The 23,190-nt window shown below is 43.9% G+C and overlaps 1 protein-coding gene across 1 annotated transcript; it reads left to right on the forward strand.

Moving 5' to 3' along the window:
- Positions 1-432: 432 nt before the first annotated feature.
- On the forward strand, positions 433-23,119 carry LOC308147547 (myosin-9-like). The gene is made up of 43 exons (XM_080519759.1): positions 433-566; positions 3,995-4,185; positions 4,263-4,403; positions 4,525-4,681; positions 4,901-4,928; positions 5,371-5,464; positions 5,866-5,886; positions 7,037-7,129; positions 7,728-7,791; positions 8,132-8,230; positions 8,421-8,564; positions 9,133-9,228; positions 9,332-9,408; positions 9,555-9,749; positions 10,200-10,373; positions 10,576-10,749; positions 11,727-11,841; positions 11,997-12,187; positions 12,577-12,698; positions 12,823-12,892; positions 13,006-13,166; positions 13,305-13,413; positions 14,159-14,290; positions 14,390-14,596; positions 14,682-14,819; positions 14,946-15,069; positions 15,166-15,337; positions 15,419-15,631; positions 15,759-15,903; positions 15,990-16,196; positions 16,298-16,402; positions 16,802-16,954; positions 17,651-17,899; positions 18,311-18,523; positions 18,601-18,813; positions 18,935-19,096; positions 19,441-19,569; positions 19,802-19,890; positions 20,021-20,144; positions 20,238-20,446; positions 20,592-20,700; positions 21,373-21,545; positions 22,217-23,119. Exons 2-43 carry the CDS (start codon positions 4,000-4,002, stop codon positions 22,323-22,325), a joined length of 5,886 nt encoding a protein of 1,961 aa, XP_080375885.1. The 5' UTR covers positions 433-566; positions 3,995-3,999; the 3' UTR covers positions 22,326-23,119.
- Positions 23,120-23,190: the final 71 nt, after the last annotated feature.

The raw sequence follows: 23,190 nt of genomic DNA on the forward strand, positions 1-23,190 counted from the left end.
ATTTGATTTTGATTGCAGGTTAAAAATTGGAAGACAGGGAAAAATTAATAATTAAAAAAACTATAATAAATGCAATTTTTTTTGCAGTAGAGCAGGTGATGACTTTCAAACACAGACAATACGATCTGTAAAGGTGTCAATTAATGTTAAATTACCAGAAAAGCACAACACACGGCAGGGTATTTTTGAATTTTATTTTTCAAACTGTTTAAAGGTGTTTTCATTGTTTGTCTCGTTTCTCCGTGTTTTTACTCGGAGCTCCTGAACGCAGCACTCCACGCGGAAGGAGGAGGAGGTGGAAGGGGGCGTGGCTCCCAGCTCACCTGTAAAAAAAAAAAAAAAAAAAAAAAAGTCAAAGAGGGCGGATAAAAGGTGCGAAGCGTCCATCCTGAGCGAGCCGCGCCTCAGCAGCTGGACGGCCGGAGGACTTTTCTCTCTCTCTCTCGCGTTCTTCTTCTTCTTGTTCGTTTCTCTGCAGCCTCTCCTTCAGTCGCGCGGAGCCGCAGCTGCTGCAGACACGGACTCAGACCCTCAGCTCACCTCCAGTGCCTGCGGCTGAACACCAGGTGAGTTTCTGCTCCGGGGCTCCTCGAGACCGCGCAACACCTCCCGCAGGTGGAAAGAGACCACCTGGTAGACGGAACGAGTGTGTACCGACTTGATTGAGTTGTGCTGGAGCAGAGCCGCGTGCCTCACCTGGCCAAGTGTTTCTCATCAAGGAGCTTTAAACCAGAAACTGTTGGCAATTTAAATCAAATTATTTATTTATTTATTTTAACACAAACGTCCACTGTCATGCTCAGCAATGTCAAATTCATGGTCTTGTCACACTTTCTTCTTGAACTAATGAATTTATATCGATTCACTGCTCTGTTTAGACCCAGCTTGTGTTGTCTGGTTTAACAGTTGCATTAAATGCGCTTGCTTAAAGGATTATTTTTAATTTCGGTTGACCTTTTTTGAAGTACGCATTGTGACAGTGGATGTGCAACAGGACCTGTTAAACAGGACCTTCCCGCATTATGAAAAATTCATGTTTTCATCTCTGGTATTTACTGTTTCCATTTTGATGTTCGCTTCTTGTCATCTTTCTTGACATGGTGCATCTTTTTAGATAGTTTGAGGTGAGCTTTTCTTTAAAACAAGCAACACACACACACACACACACACACCCTGCTGCCATGTCCTCCCCCGGGCTACAAACTTGGCATGCAGTCAGTCACTGTCTGGCACTGATGTTGATAATCCAGGACTGATTGGGATCTGTACAAGCATTTCTCAGCTGTTGCATGTTTCCAAACATGAACTGTCAAATGTTCACTGATCTCAATGCTGTCTTCCTCTTTTTTTTTTTTTTTTTTTACCACAAAGTTGCAACAGAAATGCCCTCCTGAAGCCACTTGACGTTAACCTCTCCTGCTCACAGAGTTGAGTTGCGGCGCCCTTCTTCTCTTTGCTCCACCTGAAGCCTTCAGTGTTTTCAGGTGTGAGCCGTTGATTCGCTCACACTTTGACTCGAATGTCTGCGTTTCGGCAGCCAGGCCACAGATGGCGAGGCTCATGCGCCGTGCTTTTTTGTAAGAGCCTGGATAAATCGGATTGACTGGCAGTTCCAGAGCAGGAAGGGAGAGCTGAGAGGCTGCAGAGAACGTGCTGGAGAACAGAAGAGGGCCGGATTAGATTTGCCCGTGCAGACAATGGAGGATCTGACTGGTCATCTCCTGTCCTCGGCAGAGGTTTTCAGGGTGTCATGGTGAACCACAGGGTGTCCAAATGTGCACGGGCAGACTTTGCGTAACTTCTCGAGGAAGTTGGCCCATGAGGCAGCTTCAACAGCAGAGCCGCAATGCATGCGACTATCACAAGATGCTCAGGCTTCGCGTTCGGTACCGACCCAGTCCTGCAGGACTTCAAAGCTCGGTAATAGAAACGTCAGTGTGTTCCTCTTCCTCTCCCCAGCTGATCTCCAAGAGTCTGAGCACATAATGAACTTAAGAGAGACACAGATGACACCTTGTGCACTGATCCTTTTATCCCCCGCTCTATAAACACTCACCAGCTCTCTCCGCACTCGCTTTGCTTTTATCAGAGGACGTCGCTCCTCCACTGAAATGTTTCAGACTCTTTTATTATATATATGTATACACACACGTGTGTGTATAAAATAAACATTAGACGTCAAAGAAAACAAGTTTCTACCTTCATTGTAGTATCAGATCACTTTTCCTTTTGAAAATAAACAATAGTACATATTTATCTGAAAACTGGATGATTCACATCACAGTTTAGACTTTGTCTGTGTCTACACTTGTTGTGTTCTACATGGAAATGCCATCAGAAGCCAAACAATCGATTTTTAATCTTTAAATTTTTTGAATCTTCAGGCATTTTTTTTTTTTTATATAATTGAAATTCTTCACTAAGCGTATCTTCAGGGTGTGGCGGGGGAGAGTCATGACATTTCTCTCTCTGCCTGGACTTGCTCCACATTCCTGCTCCTCAACCTCCACCTAACTCAGACAGATGCTGAAAAACCATGCCGTCTGTCGGAGCTGTACATTTCTGACCCCCGGAGGAAGTCGCCAGACGTGATCGGAGGTCATCAATAATGAGCAGGAGTTGGGGGGGGGGGGGGGGGGGGAATTTAAGGAATTCTGTGTAATGAGTTGGTGAGGAAGGAATGTGGGTCAGACACGGAATAAAGGGTGGACAGGTAGAAGGAATAGGGGGAGTTCAGCTGGACGGGGGCCAGTCGGTCTATTTCAGTGTGTCAAGTTCTTCTGAAATCTGCCTGCTGTTGAAGGGAAGTCCTAACACTTTCAGTATTCCTCCTTGTTGCTCCAGCTGCTCTGCAGAGTTTTAATATCGACCATCTCATCCTTGGGGTGCAGGAAGATGTCGCCAAGAACTCATCTCGTGCACATCTGGCGCCCAGTAAACCGAATGCATTAAGCTGTAACTTGGACGCGGTTGTCCGACAGCTGCTTGACTGAGTCTCAGGTGGGAGAGGTGATTGTTAGTCGCTCAGCCGAAGTGCAAAGTACTTATTCTCTTTGGTGTATGACTTCTGCCAGACCAACATCCCTGACTGTGTGAGGAGCCGTCGCCTGAGCAGCTTCACGGTCAACTCGGTGTTGAAGATGATTATAAGGGCAGGATTGGCTTAATAAAATGAACTTGGGGAGGGGGTCTGTTTTTTTGAACATGAACTTCACCACCCCAAACCTGCGTGTGAAACCGACGCACACAAGGTGCACTTCATCTTCTGCCACCCAGCATCTGCGTGGTTTGCGTCTTTTGGTGTAAAGTTAAAATGAGCAGGTTGGACGCTGGAGATCCAACATGAAGGGTGCCACTTTTCCCCTTTTGACTTCATATGAATGAGTTTATTTGATCAGCTGTTGCTGCTGTACGACCTGAAATACAAGGTGTGTCCCTGCATGTCAACACAGCTTCTCCCAACAAAGTCTCAGGATTTTGATTGAAGATGAATCTATATACGTTAATAGGTTTAATAGTATTTTTGTGGTTTTTCTATTTGAATTTTTTTCTGTTTTTTTTTAATCGAGGCTTTACTGTGTGAACACCTCCATCCTAATTTGATAGTCCATCAGCACCATAGTGTGTGGCAGATGTTTAGTGACACATCATCTCTGGACTCCACTTGCTCTGTTGAAACCACAGATGATTAAAGATGACTTCATGCAGGATGAGGTTTCATAGCGCTGTAGACCTGAATATACTTTGCACATTTGCTAAGCGAGTCCTGTGTGACTTGTTTGAGGTGTTCGATTCACCGCCGAGGCTTCAGGAGCAACACTGCAACAGGTGGAGACAAAAAATGTTGTCTCATCACAAAACACATTTTGTTCGCCTGCTCAATAAATAACCCAAACGAAAAGCTTACTCTTGGAGGTTAATTGATAAATAATCATGTTCTGAGTTTCTCCATGGCTTTATATTTTGAATCTGCTCTTGTGCCATGTTTTTATAGCGACCATGACGGACGCAGACAAGTTCCTGTATGGGGACCGCAGCTCGGCAAGCAACCCTCTGGCCCAGGCCGACTGGGCCACCAAGAAGCTGGTGTGGATCCCCAGCGAGAAGATGGGCTTCGAGGCCGGCTCCGTCAAGGAGGAGCAGGGAGACGAGTGTGTGGTGGAGCTGGCGGACAATGGAAAGAAGGTGCCGGTCTCCTCTCGTGTGAATGAGTTTCACCTTCCGTCACATTTTGTTCACGTCTTTATTTGCGTCACCGTCAGGTGAAGGTCAACAAGGACGACATCCAGAAGATGAATCCACCCAAGTTCAACAAGGTGGAGGACATGGCAGAGCTCACCTGTCTGAACGAGGCCTCCGTGCTTCACAACCTCAAGGAGAGATATTACTCCGGACTCATCTACGTGAGTTTGCGTGAAGCGACCTCCTCGACGAGGAGAGTCGGCGTAAATAAACCAAAAAATCTCAACGTTGCCATTCCTGCAGATATTTCTGTGATTGGTTTTCTGCTCCCGTCTCTTTCAGACGTACTCCGGTCTTTTCTGCGTGGTGGTCAACCCATACAAGTACCTGCCCATCTACACCGAGGAGATAGTGAACATGTACAAGGGCAAGAAGAGACACGAGATGCCCCCGCACATCTACGCCATCACGGATACGGCGTACAGGAGCATGATGCAGGGTATCTGTCGTGTTTGTGTTGCAGTGATCAGGACTAAATCCTTCAGCATTAATGTTATCCAAAATATATCATTAAAGTACTGTAGGTCCCAAAACTAAGGCATCGTAAATGAATAGGCAAAATGATTTTTTTTTTTTTTTCCCCCCAATTCTGTTGTACAATCACACCACATCAGTGTTGAAATTACTGATCTTCACTCCAGCTGTTTGTGTGTTTCAGATCGTGAGGACCAGTCCATTCTGTGCACGTACGTCTTCTTCTTTAATAAACTGAAGATTAAAAACATCATTTCTAAAAGGCCTGGTGTGTAGGAATCAGTGCCATCTTGCAATGTGTTGCAAGACGGCCGAGGGTCGAGAAAGTTTGGATTAGCTGTTTTGGTTTTGATTGCTTGAAATTTGGGCATTGTCTCATTAACTGACTGTTTTTGATGGAGTTAGACTTGGTTACTTAAATCCATTTGGATCATATTAAAAATGACTAATATAATCTGGAGTTTGAAAGTAAAGGAAATCCTTGCACTCTGTGCTCGTGACGCTACGAGTCACTATTGGAACTGATTCAAGATGAACTATTATTGCTGATTGAAGTAAACCCTTAACTTTTTCTTCTTAAACACTCGACTGTTGATGCATTTGAGTTGTGAAATCTTTTTTTGTATGTTTGTATGAAATCCTGGTTTTGTACAGTGGCGAGTCGGGAGCAGGAAAAACGGAAAATACAAAGAAAGTCATTCAGTACCTTGCACACGTCGCCTCGTCATTCAAGTCCAAGAAAGATCAGGTTAGTAAGGGTATCTTTCTTTTCACAATTTATCTTTGTTGTTCTGCTGACTGTAAAATCCAAGAGGGGGACGCGCCCCTGTATTTTTTATTTTTTTCCTGTTTATGATTTCCACATTAGTCCATCGGTACGATGTAGTGTACCGAGACCACAGAGCATTCCTGGTTCAGGCCCCGACGTGCCTGCCTCACCTCAGCTTTCACTAAAAACGAAGCAAAATTCAGACTGTATGTTGTCACATTTAAATGTAGGTTACTGTGCAAGACCCAACAGGAAAGATTTCATGAATCACCTCTGTGATCCAGTGGGTGACACCAGGTTTCATCTGCAGTTATGCAATTTGTGTGATGTTCAGTTGTGCTGAATTGTATTCATTTGAATTCTTTTACCTCTTCTTACAGGGCAGCGCTGTGTTGTCACATGTGAGTTGATCTCTGTGTCCATACTACACTACTAACAAAGTATTTAGTTCAGCTTGTCTGGGCACTACAGGGAATGTCGTCCTGATTATTTGTACACGGCTAAGTGTTTTTGCGATGTAAAGATGGAACTCGTGTCTGTGCACTAGTGGGCAAAAATGGCTGGTCCAGCTCTCAAAAGAACAAACTCCACCCAGTTGAACTTTTAAAGCCAACATGTTGTGTCTCGTTCGTTTAATCTGTGCACAAGTGTACAAACCAGGCGGCTGCCTCAATCCTCATGAAATCGCAAGTCATTTTCACTCAAGGTTCTTTAAACCCCCCCCCCTATTTTTTTTTTTTAAGACACACCCAAGCGAGTAATCTCCTCTTCTGATCATTCCCAGTGTTTATGCTTAAGCTAAACTCGTCATCTCCTGACTTTAGTTTCACATTTATGGTTATAATTAACAAACAAACAAAAAAAGATGCACCTCCATGGGGAAAGAGAACTTCCTGAACGCACAGTATTATTTACTCTACACTAATGTTACAGGAGTTAAATATTTTCATAAAAACGGGTTTTCCAGCCATCTTTGTCTGGCTTGGGGGAACGAAAAGAGATTTTCACAGCTGAGGCGTAACTTGATCAGAGTGTGTTTGTGGCTCTTTCCAGAGCTTGATCAGGTGACGGGTTGCCCCCCCCCCCCCCCCAGTCTTGAAATGTCATTGTTGTGTAATGTTGCTAGCTTATTGTTGCTGATGGGACATTGGCACTGTTGCATTTGTTTTTGGGGTATCTTGGCCGGCCTGCCTGCTTCTTGTATTGTCTTGTTTGTGCCTGCATAGACGGTCGACCTTGCAGGGTTTTGTGCTTGAGTGGGCTTGCTGTGCTGCGGGAATGTGTGCAGGAATGTGCAGGAGTCAGTTTTTGCTTGTGCGTCTGGCTCGTTGGGCAACGATAACATCCCCTCAGGTCCTCCTTTTGTGCGTTTTGCAGCCGGAATCGTTTTTAATGGGCTGACAAGTCCTTGCACATACGTAGTCTCCAGTAACGACAGATCTGCAGTGCTTCAAGAAAGTGCATGATTTCCAGTTGTGCTTGCTTAACCGGGCTCCTTCTGGGTGTCACAGCAAAGTGCTATTGGAGTCTAATACTTTGTTTCTTTGTCAGGGGGAACTGGAGAAGCAGCTGCTGCAGGCCAACCCCATCCTGGAGGCCTTCGGCAACGCAAAGACCGTCAAAAACGACAACTCCTCCCGATTTGTAAGAAATCTGGGCTTCTTTACATGAACCAAGTTGTCAGATAATGCAAGGCTCCATAGTGGCTCCATATTGGACCTGACATTGAGACTCAATCACCTCATCGACACAGTTATTAACACCCCAGTTCTTTAAGTGTTATGTGATGTGTAACCACATATTATAACTTGAGGCAGACACGCAGGTCTTTTAAAACATTAGAGCATTTTCCAACTTGTGCAGACCTTTTAAAAGGGGAGCCTGACAATAATCCTGGACTCTGAAGTTGCTTGCGATACAGAGATCTCGGTTTTGTGCTTGTATCACGATGCATGTCATTGGCATCCCTCAGTGTCCTGATAAGGAACTGACACAACTCTGTAAGCTGAGCTGCTTGTTAACAACTACCCCTATTGTTGGACATTTTACCTTTCTAACATATTCAGTCCTATGAATAAGTTTGAGTTTGTCTGCCTTCATGTTTGATTGCATTTGTAGTTCATTCATATTTCTGCCCCCCCCCCCCCCCCCAACCATGCGTCCTTTGTTTGCGTCACGCCCACATCTGTAAATATTAAGTTGTTTTTGCATGTGGATATTATTCATGTTTTTCTTTTTTTAGGGAAAGTTTATCAGGATCAACTTTGACGTGAATGGATACATCGTTGGAGCCAACATCGAAACTTGCATCCTTTTTAGATCCATTTCTTGGTGCCATGATTTTATCTGCCCAGTGGCCACAGAGATGGCGCACTAAGTTTGTTTTGCATATTTACTAAAATGCATATAAGGCCCCCCCCGGCATGTTTACAAAGATATTATTTTTGAACTCAAACCACATTTATTTCACAAAATTTGCATGAAGACTGACGCTTGCTGAATATTTCCATTCGACAACTCTGCTCCAAATTCATGCAAATTGTAGGTGATGCTCTCGTCAAACCTGGCCAATTTTCATTTGGTCCGATCGTAAGGTGTGTCTGTGTGGTTGCTCCATGTTTTTCTCCTTGACTGAAATGCCGTCAGATCTGCTGGAGAAGTCTCGAGCCATCAGACAAGCGAAAGAGGAGAGGAGCTTCCACATCTTCTACTACATGTTGACCGGCGCAGGAGACAAGCTGCGCTGTGAGCACCGATTCCTTACAACACTTAATGAAAGGCGCAGCGCAGTTTGCATTGATGGCTGAACATAATCCGTCTTTAAGATTTTATTCGAGGGTTTGAATTGAGAAATTTCAGTCAAACTGAGTCAGATTTGTTTACGGGATGTCTTCTATAAATCAAATTTTATAATCAATCGTTTCTCCTCCTCCAGCTGAGTTGTGTCTGGAAGATTACAGCAAGTATCGCTTCCTGTCCAATGGAAACGTGACGATTCCCGGGCAGCAGGACAAAGACCTGTTCACTGAAACTATGGAGGCCTTTCAGATCATGAGCATCCCGGAGGAGGAAAGAATAGGTAACTTTCTTTTTCTTAACTTTGTCAAACGGAAGACAAATTCATTCAACGTGATTATTTGACTTGGAAAGAATGTTACAAAATAACTTTGCATTTGTGACAAACGCACTAAATTGCCTTAAAGTAAATTAATATACTTGCTTTCATTTTGCACAGATGTTGATGAAACAAATGTTGGAATTTATAGGACACTATTTCATGTCAAACAAAGTTCAGAAGGCTGAGGAACTGGCTTTCAATAAGCATTCGATTCTTTTCTGAGAACGTTAATGACTTCAGCGAAGAAGTTGAGACGGATTTGGCTGAATTCTGACTTGTGTAATTATAATGGTATATATTCTGATCGTGACATATGGACATCAATGAATAAAATCCACTTTTCGGGTTTCGTGCTTGATCTTTTTTCATTCTACTTTTAGAATTTAAAATTGTCTAAAGAGTAAAGCACACAAAACGGACGTTTTAATTACACATAAGGGTATCAAATCAGATTTCTCAAATGTGCGCCAACTTATAGTTCTCTGTGTTTAAACCAGTGAGTTGTAAAGCGTCCCTCTCTCCCACTCAGGTCTGCTGAAGGTGGTGTCCGCTGTGCTGCAGCTGGGGAACATGACCTTCAAGAAGGAGCGTCACTCCGACCAGGCGTCCATGCCCGACGACACTGGTACACTCCTCCACGCCACCGTCTCGGTCGTCCTCTTTACTTCCTGGATGCTGCCGCTCTCCCAGTGTTCATCAGCGTTTGCATCATGTTTTCACCTCCACAGCTGCACAGAAAGTGTGTCATCTGCTGAGCATCAATGTGACGGATTTCACACGAGCCATTCTGTCGCCCAGAATCAAGGTGTGCAACTTCTGCGTGGAGCACAATACTCTCATTTCAGCCATTCGAAGACCTTTTCGTGTGTTTCTTTTGAGTCACAACTTTGCATAAAAAGCATTCTGCAAGTCATGTTTCATGCAGTGAATGTGTCGCACGCTTGTTTCCAGGTGGGCAGAGACTACGTCCAGAAGGCTCAGACCCAGGAGCAGGCCGAGTTCGCCGTGGAGGCTCTGGCCAAAGCGTCTTACGAGAGGATGTTTCGCTGGTTGGTCATGAGAATCAACAAGGCCCTGGACAAAACCAAGAGACAGGGCGCCTCCTTCATCGGCATCCTAGACATCGCTGGGTTTGAGATCTTTGAGGTGAGCCGTCCACTTTGACATGTGAAGTCAGTGCATTGTGAAAATAACCTCCTGTCTGAAAATGAAACATTGGCTTTCCTTTGTAGTTGCGTAGTTCTAACGGTCCCTCAGGGAGGCCTTATTTAAACATGTTCAAGATCCTTTTGTGGCTGAGACATTAAAGCATGTTGTGTAACCACTGCACGTGTGGGTGGGGCAGCACAAATAACACTCGAGTGCCAAATGTCTACAAGAGTCGGATAAATGCTGCATCTTATTGGTCGATATTTCTGAGTTCAGTTACCCTGTAGGATTTCGAAGTCTTTTTACTCAAATAAGCTTATTGCAATGACTGGGTTGTCATTAAATGTTGCAGAAGCCTGGCAGGAGGCCTCTCTTTTGAATTTGATACTTTAAAGGACCAGCTTTTACCATGAAGTGATCTATTAATATTCACTTCCCCTCCTGCAGCTGAACTCCTTCGAGCAGCTGTGTATCAACTACACCAACGAGAAGCTGCAGCAGCTCTTCAACCACACCATGTTCATCCTGGAGCAGGAGGAGTACCAGAGGGAGGGCATCGAGTGGAGCTTCATCGACTTCGGCCTGGATCTGCAGCCCTGCATCGAACTCATTGAAAAGCCTGTATGTTGCTTTTTTTTTTGTTGTTGTTCCTCCTCAGTCTTCACCTGAAGTAACTCATGCATTTTGATTGTTGGTTGCAACCCGCCTGCAGGCGTTTCCGCTTGTTTATTCTGCAACAAACTGCCGTGCCAAACAAGTTGAAGCTCATTATTTGACCCCGAGCCGCACGCCGACGTGTCCTCATGCCGTTTGCTCTTCACAGGCCGGACCTCCAGGCATCCTGGCTCTGCTGGATGAAGAGTGCTGGTTCCCCAAAGCCACGGACAAGACCTTTGTGGAGAAGGTGGTCCAGGAGCAGGGAACCCACCCCAAGTTCCAGAAACCAAAGAGTTTCAAGGACGAGGCTGATTTCTGCATCATGCACTACGCAGGAAAGGTCCGAATACTTTGTATTTCTGTCTCATTTTCCATGTGAGGTGTGTGACCTTTAATATTTAGAAAGGGACAACAGTTACTGTGTCTTCAGTGAATGATAAAGAGTACGATTGACGTTATGGTTTGTCCTTGAGAAACTGATTTCTATCAGGAAAAATATGCTTTGGCCTTTTTTGGCAAGTTTAATATTTGACGTAATGCACACGCATATGATCAATATGATTCCATCACTACAGAAGCAAGTTAAATTGTTCTGAGAATATCCAATCTCCATTTCTAGAGTGACAAAGCTAAATTCTGGTGGGGTTAATCACCTCTACATCTCCATGTGGAATAAACTGGCTTTTGTGTAAATTCTTATCAATAATTTTAGAAAATGTAGACTGCTTAAAAAAAACAACTATTGGCAATTATCAATGTAGGGGAGTACTTAATAAGGTAATTAGTTTAACTGCCTGAAGAGAGAGAGAATACTTTAACTTCATTGAATGGAAGCTAAATGTTGGATGACATTTTCAATAAAAAAAATTTTTCACATTTGCTCACTAAATTGAGTAAATTTTCCTTAACCTGTTGCAACAATGATATTGGTTTTTGTAAAAATCCGGGTACGTGTAAATGTGCCCTGAGGCTATCGACTTTGGTCCAAAAATGCTGTATTCAATGTGAAAGTGTTGAAAAGCTGTATAACATAGTCTTATGAATGAGGCCGTCCAAGAAAGATTTCTTTTTCTTTGGGCATTTGTATTTGAATAAATGCACATCAATGCAAGAACAAAAATAACATATCTGGCATCTCAGCAGTACCGTGCAATTCAAAGATGCAAAAAAATTAAAATATAGTAAATAATTATAAAGTCCCCCGTTAAGAGTTGATTTGGGGCGTCTTGGTCCTCTGGACGACTCTTTTTTGAAGCAACACGATGAGGGACTAGAAAGTTGCAGCTAAAACTGATTGCTGTGTTGCTCCTGCTGCAGGTGGACTACAAAGCTGTTGACTGGTTGCTGAAAAACATGGACCCTCTGAATGAGTGTGTTGCCACTTTACTCAACCAGTCCACTGACAAGTTCACAGCCGACCTGTGGAGGGACAGTAAGTCACGTCCAACATGGTTTATTTTTTTTTGTCTTTATTTGTAAGATGCTGATGTTTTCATCCTTGGTTTGATTCAGCAGAACATTTCTTCACTATGACAGAGTTTTTGTATGAAATGGCCTAGAATATTTGCTGACCTCTGTGTTGCACAGTGGACCGCATCGTCGGCCTGGATAAAGTGGCGGGAATGTCGGACTCCATGCACGGTGCGTTCAAGACCCGTAAAGGGATGTTTCGCACCGTCGGCCAGCTCTACAAGGAGCAGCTGGGAAACCTCATGGCCACGCTCCGAAATACCAACCCGAACTTTGTCCGCTGCATCATCCCCAACCACGAAAAGAAGGTATGGGGGGGAAAAAAAACGTTTGCATTTACCGTATTTATCTGTAAAGCAGCTGGAGGGAAGCGAATATTCAACGATGGGAGGAAATTCCTAAAAACGTCTCGTCTTACCAATGTTTATATTCACAAATTAATTTCAAGGAAATATTTCAATATAGCTTTTCTAGTTTTGGTCAGGTAAATTACATTTATTTCACTGTTGAGGATTTGAAGGTCTGCCAAGAAAGTGTTAGTTTTGATTGCAGCAACCCAGTGAAAGTGTTCTAAAAAGATTTTGTTCAGCAAGACCACTTTTTCCTTTTTCAATATCAAACTGTGGATTTCAAAGGGAAAGTCATTCAAAGGACTTTTTTTTTTTTTCATAACTGTGTCCCTTATTTTTCCCGCCAGGCTGGAAAACTGGAGCCTCACCTAGTCCTGGACCAGCTTCGGTGTAACGGGGTCTTGGAAGGGATTCGTATCTGCAGACAGGGCTTCCCAAACCGAATAGTCTTCCAGGAGTTCAGACAGAGGTAACGAACAAGAGCAGATGTATTTAAAATGCAGCTAAGGCCGAATTAAAATGAAAAAAATTTGCACATTCAATGTCAAAGATGAGCCCTTCTACTCGTATAATTTTGCTTTTTGATCTCTCAGATATGAAATCCTCACTCCTAATGCAATCCCCAAGGGCTTCATGGATGGCAAACAAGCCTGCGTGCTCATGGTAAGAACAAACAATTCAGGAGCTCTGCAGCAGGTCATCTTGCCTCTAGTTTAATTTTTTCCCCTTCATGCGTCACTGACTTTTTTTTTTTTTTTTTCTCCCTCCCATGTCAGATCAAAGCTCTCGAGCTCGACCCAAATCTTTACCGTATCGGCCAAAGTAAAGTGTTCTTCAGAGCCGGAGTCCTGGCCCACCTGGAGGAGGAGAGAGACATGAAGATCACAGATGTCATCATCAGCTTCCAGGCCTGGTGCAGAGGATATGTGGCTCGCAAGTATGCCGGACCAGCTTGTCATTCAAAATGTCTGCGTGTGACCAATCAACGGCTTAAAATGCAGCATATACAAGTATTTTCTCACTTGAAGTGTGTAAATCTTTGCACTGAGTGAATTTTTTTTTTTTTGTACTTCAGAGCCTTTGCCAAGAGACAGCAGCAACTGACAGCCATGAAAGTGATCCAGAGAAACTGTGTAGCTTACCTCAAACTCAGGAACTGGCAGTGGTGGAGACTTTTCACTAAGGTAGGAAACAAAGGTAGTAAAGTTGGTCAAAGTCATGTTTTCAAACAAAGATGAAACACCCGGACAAGTCGCGTTAAACCAGCTTTCCGTCACGTTGCGCTCTGCAGTTCAGGATCATCTGATCAGCGTTATGGTTGCTAATTGTTTTAACATTTAGACGAATAAAATCTTAAGATTACAGGAAGATCTGCTCCATTTCATCAGTCTACATGTCCACTTCCCATAAATAAAGTGTGCAACAGAACGGTCATTGCTAAGCGATTAATAACACCTTATTAATGTATTGCCCATCAGGCTTAACCTTGAGTGTTGATTTCTCGTTGTGGCAGAAATTGTATTTGGCCAAAAATCTAGTTGACTCTACAGTTTAACGCTGGAATAAGCAACTGAAGAGCCACGTTCTGGTTCTCGGTGTGATGTACAGCATACAAGTTCAACAACATTCATGCAAAACTCTTTAAATTATTACATTTTATCCTTGCATGCAGTTCTAATGATCATTTAAATTAGAAAATTTGTATCCATGTTCTGATTGATGAATTCATGCTGTGAATGATTATAAAACTTTAACAATTTATCCAGCCACTGCAGTGGTCAGTAAGTGTTTTGGCATTTTCATCGGCTCGGAATCATTTTTGAATCAATTATGTGGCTCATTTTTACAAGTTTGCTCTCAATTTTCAAATTCTTTACTTGTGGAAAAGACGTGCTTGTATTAAAGCCGATTTTCACGTTGCCGCTGTAGGTGAAGCCTCTGCTGCAAGTGACCCGGCAGGAGGAAGAGATGGTGGCGAAAGAAGAGGAGCTGATTAAGGTGAAGGAGAGACAGCTACTGGCCGAGGAGCAGATCAGAGAGTTTGAAGCCAAGCAGCAACAGGTAAGGGTCACAGGGAACTGAAACCTTTCACCGCTTTGCACGAACCGATTCTATCAAAGCTACAATCTCTTTAACGTGGTCTTATTTTGAATCTGCCAGCTGTCTGTTGAGAAGCTGGCCCTTCAGGAGCAGCTCCAAGCAGAAGCGGAGTTGTGTGCAGAGGCGGAGGAGATGAGGTCCCGCCTGGCCACCAGGAAGCAGGAGCTGGAGGAGATCCTGCACGACCTGGAGTCTCGCCTTGAGGAAGAGGAGGACCGAGTCACCCAGATGCAGACGGAGAGGAAGAAGATGCAGCAAAACATCACTGTCCGTAAAGTCCTGATCAGACTTTGTCAAGTATTTACTAATAGTACACTTGGCCTTTAATATTGTAAATTGATCATGAGTATAGGACCTGGAGCAGCAGCTGGACGAAGAGGAAGGTGCCAGGCAAAAGCTTCAGATGGAGAAGGTCACAACGGACGCAAAGCTGAAGAAAATGGAAGAGGACATCATGGTGCTGGACGACCACAACAACAAGCTAAACAAGGTCTCGCATAGTGTTTTTATTGTGCAGAACAATGATGGAGACTAAAGCAATTTCCGTAACCCTGACATGTTTAAACTCGAGTGCATTGTAAGCAGTGTTGTACCCGTTTGTATGTCTGCCCTTTAGGAGAAGAAACAGCTGGAGGAGAGGATCTCTGAGTTTACCACCAACTTGACTGAGGAGGAAGAAAAGTCCAAAAGTTTGCAAAAACTCAAGAACAAGCATGAAGCCATGATCACAGACTTGGAGGGTGAGTGTTCTTTTTCTTTTTTTAAATATTTACATCACTGTAAAATTTATTTGCCATACATTTTTAAGTTGATTTTGACATTTTCTCTGCAAACAGAGCGTCTAAGAAAAGAGGAGAAGCAGCGTCAGGAGTTGGAGAAGAATCGACGTAAACTTGAGGGAGACTCGACTGAGCTCAGTGACCTGATCGCAGACCTGCAGGCTCAGATCGCAGAACTCCGAGCTCAGCTGGCCAAGAAGGAGGAGGAACTCCTCACTGCGTTGGCCAGGTTAACATCCAATATAGTTTCAGTGAGAATTTAGAGTTCGTTTCCCCAGCATCTGCAGTATCTAAAGTCTCCTCTCTTCAGGATCGAGGAGGAGGCTGCAGCTAAAAACACAGCCCAGAAGAAAATCCGGGAACTGGAGGCCCAGATCTCAGAGCTGCAGGAGGACTTGGAGCTGGAGCGACAGGCTCGCTCCAAGGCGGAGAAACACCGCAGGGACCTGGGAGAGGAGCTGGAGGCTCTGAAGACCGAGCTGGAGGACACTTTGGATTCCACTGCAGCTCAGCAGGAGCTCAGGTATCGACAGTGCTTTGGAAGACTCGATTGTTTTTGTGAAAAGGCGTCTGCTATTGGAAAAACAAAATTATTCTTAAAACCTCTCACTGGGTAAACATGCAAATTCGTTATTTTCTTGTCAATCCAGGTCCAAGAGGGAGACGGAGGTTGCTCATTTAAAAAAGACGCTTGATGAAGAGGCCAAGTTTCATGAGGAACAGGTGGATGACATGAAGCAAAAACACAAGCAAGCCTTTGATGAGATCAATGAGCAGCTGGAGCAAGCCAAAAAGGTAATTTAATGCAGGTAGATGGAGCAAAAGGTCCCACCAAACATATGATCAACACTACTAATACGTTTCCGGTCTTGGTGCTGCAGAGCAAAGTGTCTGTGGAGAAAACCAAGCAGGCCCTGGAGAGCCAGCTGAGCGAGCTGCAGATTGAGCTGGATACTCTGACAAAAGGCAAAAGCGACTCTGAGCACCGGCGCAAGAAGGCTGAATCTCAGCTTCAAGAGCTGCAGATCAAACATGAGGAAAGTGAGAGACAGAGGCAGGACCTGGATGCGAAGACCGCCAAGATGCAGGTACGGATGAGGTGGTTTCCGAGTTGGATGGATTAAAGCATATGAACAAATGTGTGAAGGGGGAGACCATGATTAAATATGGTGTCGTGGTTCTTTTCTAGAAAGAGTTGGAGAATGCAAACATCCTTCTGAGTGAAGCCGACGGCAAAAACATCAAATCCAGCAAGGACCTTTCTTCTGTTGAGTCTCAGCTGCAGGATTCGCAGGTACGAAAACACATGTGCTTATTTGTAATGTTATGTCATTATTACCTGGTGGATATAAATCTTGAGTCACTGCACTGAATTGACAGAGTTCATCAAAATGTAATTCTGTTTTTTTTTTTTAAATGAAACCCGCATTTTTATGTCTCTTTAAAGAATCTATATTCTACAATGCAAAAGTTCGGTCAGATATGAATTGCTACAGATTTTTTTGTTGCCGTTTTGCTACGCCCAGGTAAAACTAATGCAAAATATTAACATCTTCAGCATACATCAGCAGTTATTTCAAATAAAAAAAAAAAAAGATGATTAATGACCGAGTGAACACCCTTTTTGCATCATAAAGGTTTCTTCACTTTAATATACACGGGGTTGAACTGTATTTGTCTCACTGATCTGCAGGAGTTGCTCGAAGAGGAGAATCGTCAGAAGCTCGGGCTGTCGAGTCGCCTCAGGCAGCTGGAGGACGAGCAGAACAACCTGCGGGAGATGCTGGAGGAAGAGGAGGAGAGCAAGAAGAATGTGGAGAAGCAGGTTGCCTCCCTGCAGGCTCAGGTCAGTCCCCAGTGTCATGCTTGGAAGAAAGTAATTCATTCCTTATTTTTTTAAATCTCCTGGTAGAGTGACTCATAAACTGTTCTCTCGTACGGCGATTGATGATCAGAATGTGTGTCGCTGGTTTGTTTTCAGTGAGTCGTGGAGCTTTGACAAAAAATAAATAAATTTGTTTAAGGTCTATTAATTTGACTCATATCACAAGGCATTATTCGCGCAAATAACTGCCACCCTTTCACACTGAAGAACTCTGGTCAGATGCTAATTGAACGTGGCAAAACACAGGTTGTCGCATATCATTTGTAGTTTTAGGCACAACAAAATATTCTGCTTTATTCTCTCGGGTTGAAACTGCATCCTAAGATTTTAAACGTTGAAGATTCATCTTGATTCGGTCCATGACGGTAATAAACAATGGAGCCTTTCTGGACACTTTACTGGAAATATGGGAAGGAACAGCCCAGCAGATCAGGAATAATCACTGCTCAATTGTTAAAGTAAAGGAAAAACAGTGAACCCTTAAACTAATGACAGACGTGTGGAGACGAGGCTGGACAATTTCAGCGAAAAGGGAAGAAAACCCTCCTTTGCGGTTGATATCACTGATCTACCAAGAGTCAAACATTTCTCAGAATTTAAGTTAATGCCCATTAATTGATACTGTAACACAAGTCTTGTTTTCATTCCGGTCTCCAGCTGGCAGAGCAGAAGAAGCTGGTGGAGCAGGAGACCATATCTCGAGAGGAAACCGAGGAGACCCGCAAGAAGGTCCAGCGGGAAATGGACAACATCACACTGCAGCTAGAGGAGAAGACGGCGGCCTACGACAAACTGGAAAAAACCAAGACCCGTTTACAACAGGAGCTTGACGACATGATGGTGGACCAGGACCAGCTGAGGCAGATTGTCTCAAACCTGGAGAGGAAGCAGAAGAAGTTTGATCAGGTCAGCAGTTTGAAGACTCCTCAGTTGTCCGGTATAAACCAAAGGCTGAAAATAGCTCGCTTTTTTTTCCTACCAAATTATGTTGCAGGAAGGATCTCTTGCCAAAACCACAATCAGTTGTTCTGATTTTCACTAAACTGTTAAAGTTGTAGATCAACAGATGTTTTTGGAAAATGTCAGTTTATTTGAAACTGCATTTCAGTCTTGCTACTATTAAATTAACCAATAGGTTAACATTAAGACAAACTTTTGTGCTGTAAAAAAAATAAAATAAAGGTATGCGGCCCACAGCCCATTTAAAAAAAGTGACTCGGCCACAAAACTTTCACAATCGTCCACTTGCAGAATCACGATGATGGTGAGTGAAAAATGGCAAATGCATTTTCATTCATTTCCCCTTTTTGTCGTCAGATGCTGGCAGAGGAGAAAACCATTTCCAGTCAGTACGCCGACGAGCGTGACAAGGCTGAGGCCGAGGCCAGAGAGAAGGAAACGCGGGCTCTGAATCTGGCCCACGAGCTGGAATCCATGATGGACCTGAAGGACGAGCTGGACCGCACCAACAAAACGCTCAAAGCCGAAATGGAGGACTTGGTCTCCTCCAAGGACGACGTTGGCAAAAGTGTAAGAACGACACTCCTCACAGTTGAAGGACAAACCAGGTGGCAATAAAGAGCGTTTAAGATTCTTGACCTCTGCAGGTTCATGAGCTGGAGAGATCGAAGCGTGCCATGGACCAGCAGCTGGAGGAGATGAGGACTCAGCTGGAGGAGCTGGAGGACGAGCTGCAGGCCACAGAAGACGCTAAACTGCGTCTGGAGGTCAACATGCAGGCCATGAAGGCCCAGTTTGACAGAGACCTGCAGGCCAGAGACGAGCAGGGGGAGGAACGGCGAAAGCAGCTCGTCAAACAGGTGTGACGGCAAACACTTCTGAATATAGGATTTTTTTTTTTTTTTTAATCCTCAATTTCACTCAAGGTTTGTATTTAAATGGCTGCGTGAAAACGTTGAAATAAACCATTTTACTGCACAGGTGCGGGAGATGGAGGTTGAGCTTGAGGATGAGCGCAGGCAGCGCAGCCAGGCTCTCTCGTCCAAGAAGAAACTGGAGATGGACCTGGCCGAGCTTGAAGTCCAGATCGATGCTGCCAACAAGGGACGCGATGAGGCCCTCAAACAGCTGAAGAAACTCCAGGTAAAGCCTGTTTAAAAAAAAACAACAAAACAAAACTGTGTATATGCTGCAGTAATTTTGGTTCTGACGTAGCGTAGATTTTACAGTCAAACCAGCGATTGAACTAGGCAAACAGAAACTGCATGGGAACAAACAATGTCTTCATCATTTGAATATTTCTAATGTTGTAACCAACATTGAATGGAAAAGTCTTTTTGATATACTTGACAAACTGCATTTCAGACAGTTGTCATAACTAAAGTTGGTTGTATTGCTTCGGTTATGTGATTATAGTCATGCATTTATTGGTTCACATGAAATAGTTTGTTTGGGAAAGCAAACTGTCTTAACACCGATATCTGCAGGCTCAGATGAAAGAGCTGATGAGGGAGCTGGACGAGCTTCGTTTGTCCAGAGATGAAGCCGTCAACGCGGCCAAGGAGACCGAGAGGAAGCTCAAGGCTCTGGAGGCAGACAACCTGCATGTGCAGGAGGTATGTGAACACCGACTGACTTTAGTATTCCTCTGGATGAAACCTTTTTATGTGAAAACTTAAATGTATTGTAAAAAGAAATAGTCTGATAAAAGTATATTTGCATATATAGATCTCGGGCGGGGAATTGAAGTACTTTTCTTTCATACTTTGCGTTTATAGAAAGTACGTTGACGTCCTCTTTAGTATCACGCTTGTTAATGAACTTGGTTATTTTTTTTGCGTCCTCCAGGATCTGGCTACTGCAGAAAGACTCAAGCGGCAAATTCAGATGGAGAGAGATGAAATTCAGGATGAACTTAACAGCAGCAACACAAAGAAGTATGACGGCGATATCTTGATGCTGATGATTTGTACTGTAGTAATTCTACCATTCGTCATTTAAATGCATGGTCGGCCTTTGCAGTTGAATGTTTTCCATGCTTGAATGAATCAACCGTTTTCTGTTTAGTTCTCAGCTGACGGATGAGAAGAGACGGCTGGAGGCTCGCATCGCCCAGCTGGAGGAGGATCTGGAAGAAGAGCAGCTCAACACAGAGATGGTCAATGATCGTCTGAAGAGAGCCACACTGCAGGTATGAATGGAGCAATGTTAACAGTATAGACCCAATATCTCTGCTCGTCACTGCTCTTCATCCTGTGAAACCCTCGCCTGTGTTCCACTTCAGTCGGAGCAGCTGACCACCGAGCTGTCGTCGGAGCGCAGCACCTCCCAGCGCCTGGAGGGGGCGCGTTCGCACCTGGACCGGCAGAACAAAGAGCTCAAGCTGAAGCAGCAGGAGCTGGAGGGGACCATCAAGTCCAAGTACAAGTCCACCATCGCCACCCTGGAGGCCAAGATCGTTCAGCTGGAGGAGCAACTCGACGTGGAGTCAAAGTGAGTGACGTGGACGGGACAGTGGTTTGCTTCTAAATTCTACACCGCGCACAGATTACCTCATCCCCTCAGGAAAGTTTGGTTTCCGTCATAAGAAGTGTGGCTCATTGGGTTTTGTAACTTGTATCTCTGCTGCTGATTTCAGGGAGCGTCAGCAGGCCTCCAGGCTGGCCAGACGAACGGAGAAGAAACTGAAAGAGGTGCTGCTGCAGGTTGACGATGAGAGGCGCAACACGGAGCAATACAAAGACCAGGTCAGCATCTACTATGACCCTGAACCAAAATATGCACGCATGTAAACGTGAGCTCCCGAGATCTGAAATACTCACAAATGGAAGGCCAGAGGAAGTCTCCCTGCAGTTTCAACCTGTCCTGGGGTTTTTTGTAAACGGATTTCGATTGTGGGCTCTAATATGGGCTTGAATATGAGTAAATACTCCTCTTACACTGCAGTACAGATTCACCACATTGTTTTACATAATAGATTCAGTCTTGGATAGGTTTCACTTTAAGAGAAACCTCGAATGCATTTCTGAATGTGGTATGTTTTTCTTCCAAAGTATAAAAACAAAACTATTTATATCAACTACGCTTTTTTTTTTAACCTGAAGAACTGACTCGCATTGTTAATACACCCCCTTTTTTCCCCCCCTTATCATTAAAATGAGCATCAGGGCTTGTTGTTGTGACTTGCTTGAGAAAAACGGATGACGAGAGGGCACTGAATGTCTGCTTGTTGTTTGGGGTGGATTTTTCTGGATTGTAAGATCTTGTGAATGTTGTTTATGGCTCATTAAAGCTTTGTTTGCCCGATGATGGGGAGGTGGGCCAACGACAAAACAACATAGACCACCCTGAGTTCAGTTGGATCGCTATATAAAGATGCATCCCTGCTTGTATGCTGAGAGATGCGTGTGTGTGTGCAGGCGGATAAGACGAACAGCCGGATGCGTCAGCTGAAACGTCAGCTTGAAGAGACGGAGGAGGAGCTGACGAGGGCCAACGCCTACCGCAGGAAGCTGCAGAGGGAGCTGGACGATGCCACCGAGTCGGCAGACTCCATGAACCGTGAAGTCAGCACTCTGAAGAGCAAGCTGAGGTAAAGACGTCAAACACGAGTATCCAAAAGGAGTATGAGCTACTGTTATCAAGTCGATTGGAAGGATATTGGGTTTCATGCACTCTGGACTCTTTATAGGCTGGTTTCATGTGAGCATGAAGGAGAAAATAGTTTAAGGTGTTCTAATCACATGCACACCTTTGTGCAAATATGATTCATGGATGTACAGTTTTCATTTAATTCAGTTCTTGCTATGAATTTCACATTAATCAGTTTGTTTTAAATTTTGGCACTTTGAGGATTGTGAAAGTCACAAAAACCTCGTTTTCAATGCCACACTTTGCCGTCCTTGGTTTACTCCATTGGGTTCAGACTTAAAAATGTCCGAGCACCAATGCTCAGACATGCAAACTGCTTTAGAAAGCACTTTTTCACTCTGTTGCAAGTACTTAAGCTCATATGACCTCAGCTCAGACCACAACTGCAAAAACGGTGAAACTCAACTTTCCTCAAATCTCGGCGCTTGACATTTAAAAATGTACTTATGACTTTTGTGTGGTTTGCTGATGAGGTTGTATTAAATATAGAAGGTTCCTTTCTTCTAAATCATGACCTTTTGAGTTGCTACATGAAGTCCAAGTGACGACATGGCGAACGTGATTTTGGAAACCTTCAACACGTCTCTCACCTCTTGTTTTAACTTGTTCCAGGACTGGACTGCCTTACAGCTACAAGCGGACCGTGAATCGCAGCGGCCTGGAGAGCGATGAAGACGTGGAGGTGTCGGTGGAGGCCGAGCCGGAGCCGGCTGCTGAGTGAGCGCTGAGAACGGGGAGAAAAAGAGAACCAACTTCATGACCACTGTCAAAATGCAAATAAAGCAATAAGTCGGCTGTGCAGCAAATCAAATGGGTTTTTAGTTGTTGTTTTTTTGCCTTATATTCACATTGTCCATGCAAATCTGTATTTGGCCAAATCCTCATTGTCAGTGAATGTAGTCTTTTTTTTTTCTTTCTTTTTCTTCTACAAATACTTTTCTAGCTCCAATTTTCTACTGAATGGTATATCATGTCATAAAATATTGCTCTTATAATAAGGAATTGGAGTATAAATTTGCTCTGGCTTGAGGTTCATGTGCTGATTGTTCTTTGGGACACAAATCACATCATTTAAAGCTTTTTTTTGCACACAGATGTTTTGCTGAAGTTGGGGAAAACACACTTCACGTTCAGTGGTATCGATAAGAATCTGCACCGCTACTGTATTGTAACTTTCTCTTCACTGTCATTACCTCAACCAAAATGGTTCAATGCCAACTCAAACAGAACGGGCACAAGTGGAAATATGTTTCAAAGCACTCCAATGATATTGGTGAAAATGTTAGGGTAACTGGATCTGAGACCGTTTATGTATCCTCTCGCTGGTTTTACACGTCATGGGTGGTGGGGTCATTGTATTGTAGCCTCCTGTGCAGTAGAAGAGGTCTGTATCAACATGCAAGTCCCGAAAGGTTGAATCCAGCTTATTTTAGAAACTCGTACGCTCCGACTGTATTATCAAACGAACTATACATCACTTATGCCAACGCTGTGAGGCTCTTCTGTATTTTATGAAATGCCTTAATAAAATGACAAAATATGTAATGCAATTGACAATCTTGTCTCTTTTTTAGGTGTTTTTTTTT

The sequence above is a fragment of the Blennius ocellaris genome, assembly GCF_963422515.1.
Source record: "Blennius ocellaris genome assembly, chromosome: 3".
Classification (NCBI taxonomy): Eukaryota; Metazoa; Chordata; class Actinopteri; order Blenniiformes; family Blenniidae; genus Blennius; species Blennius ocellaris.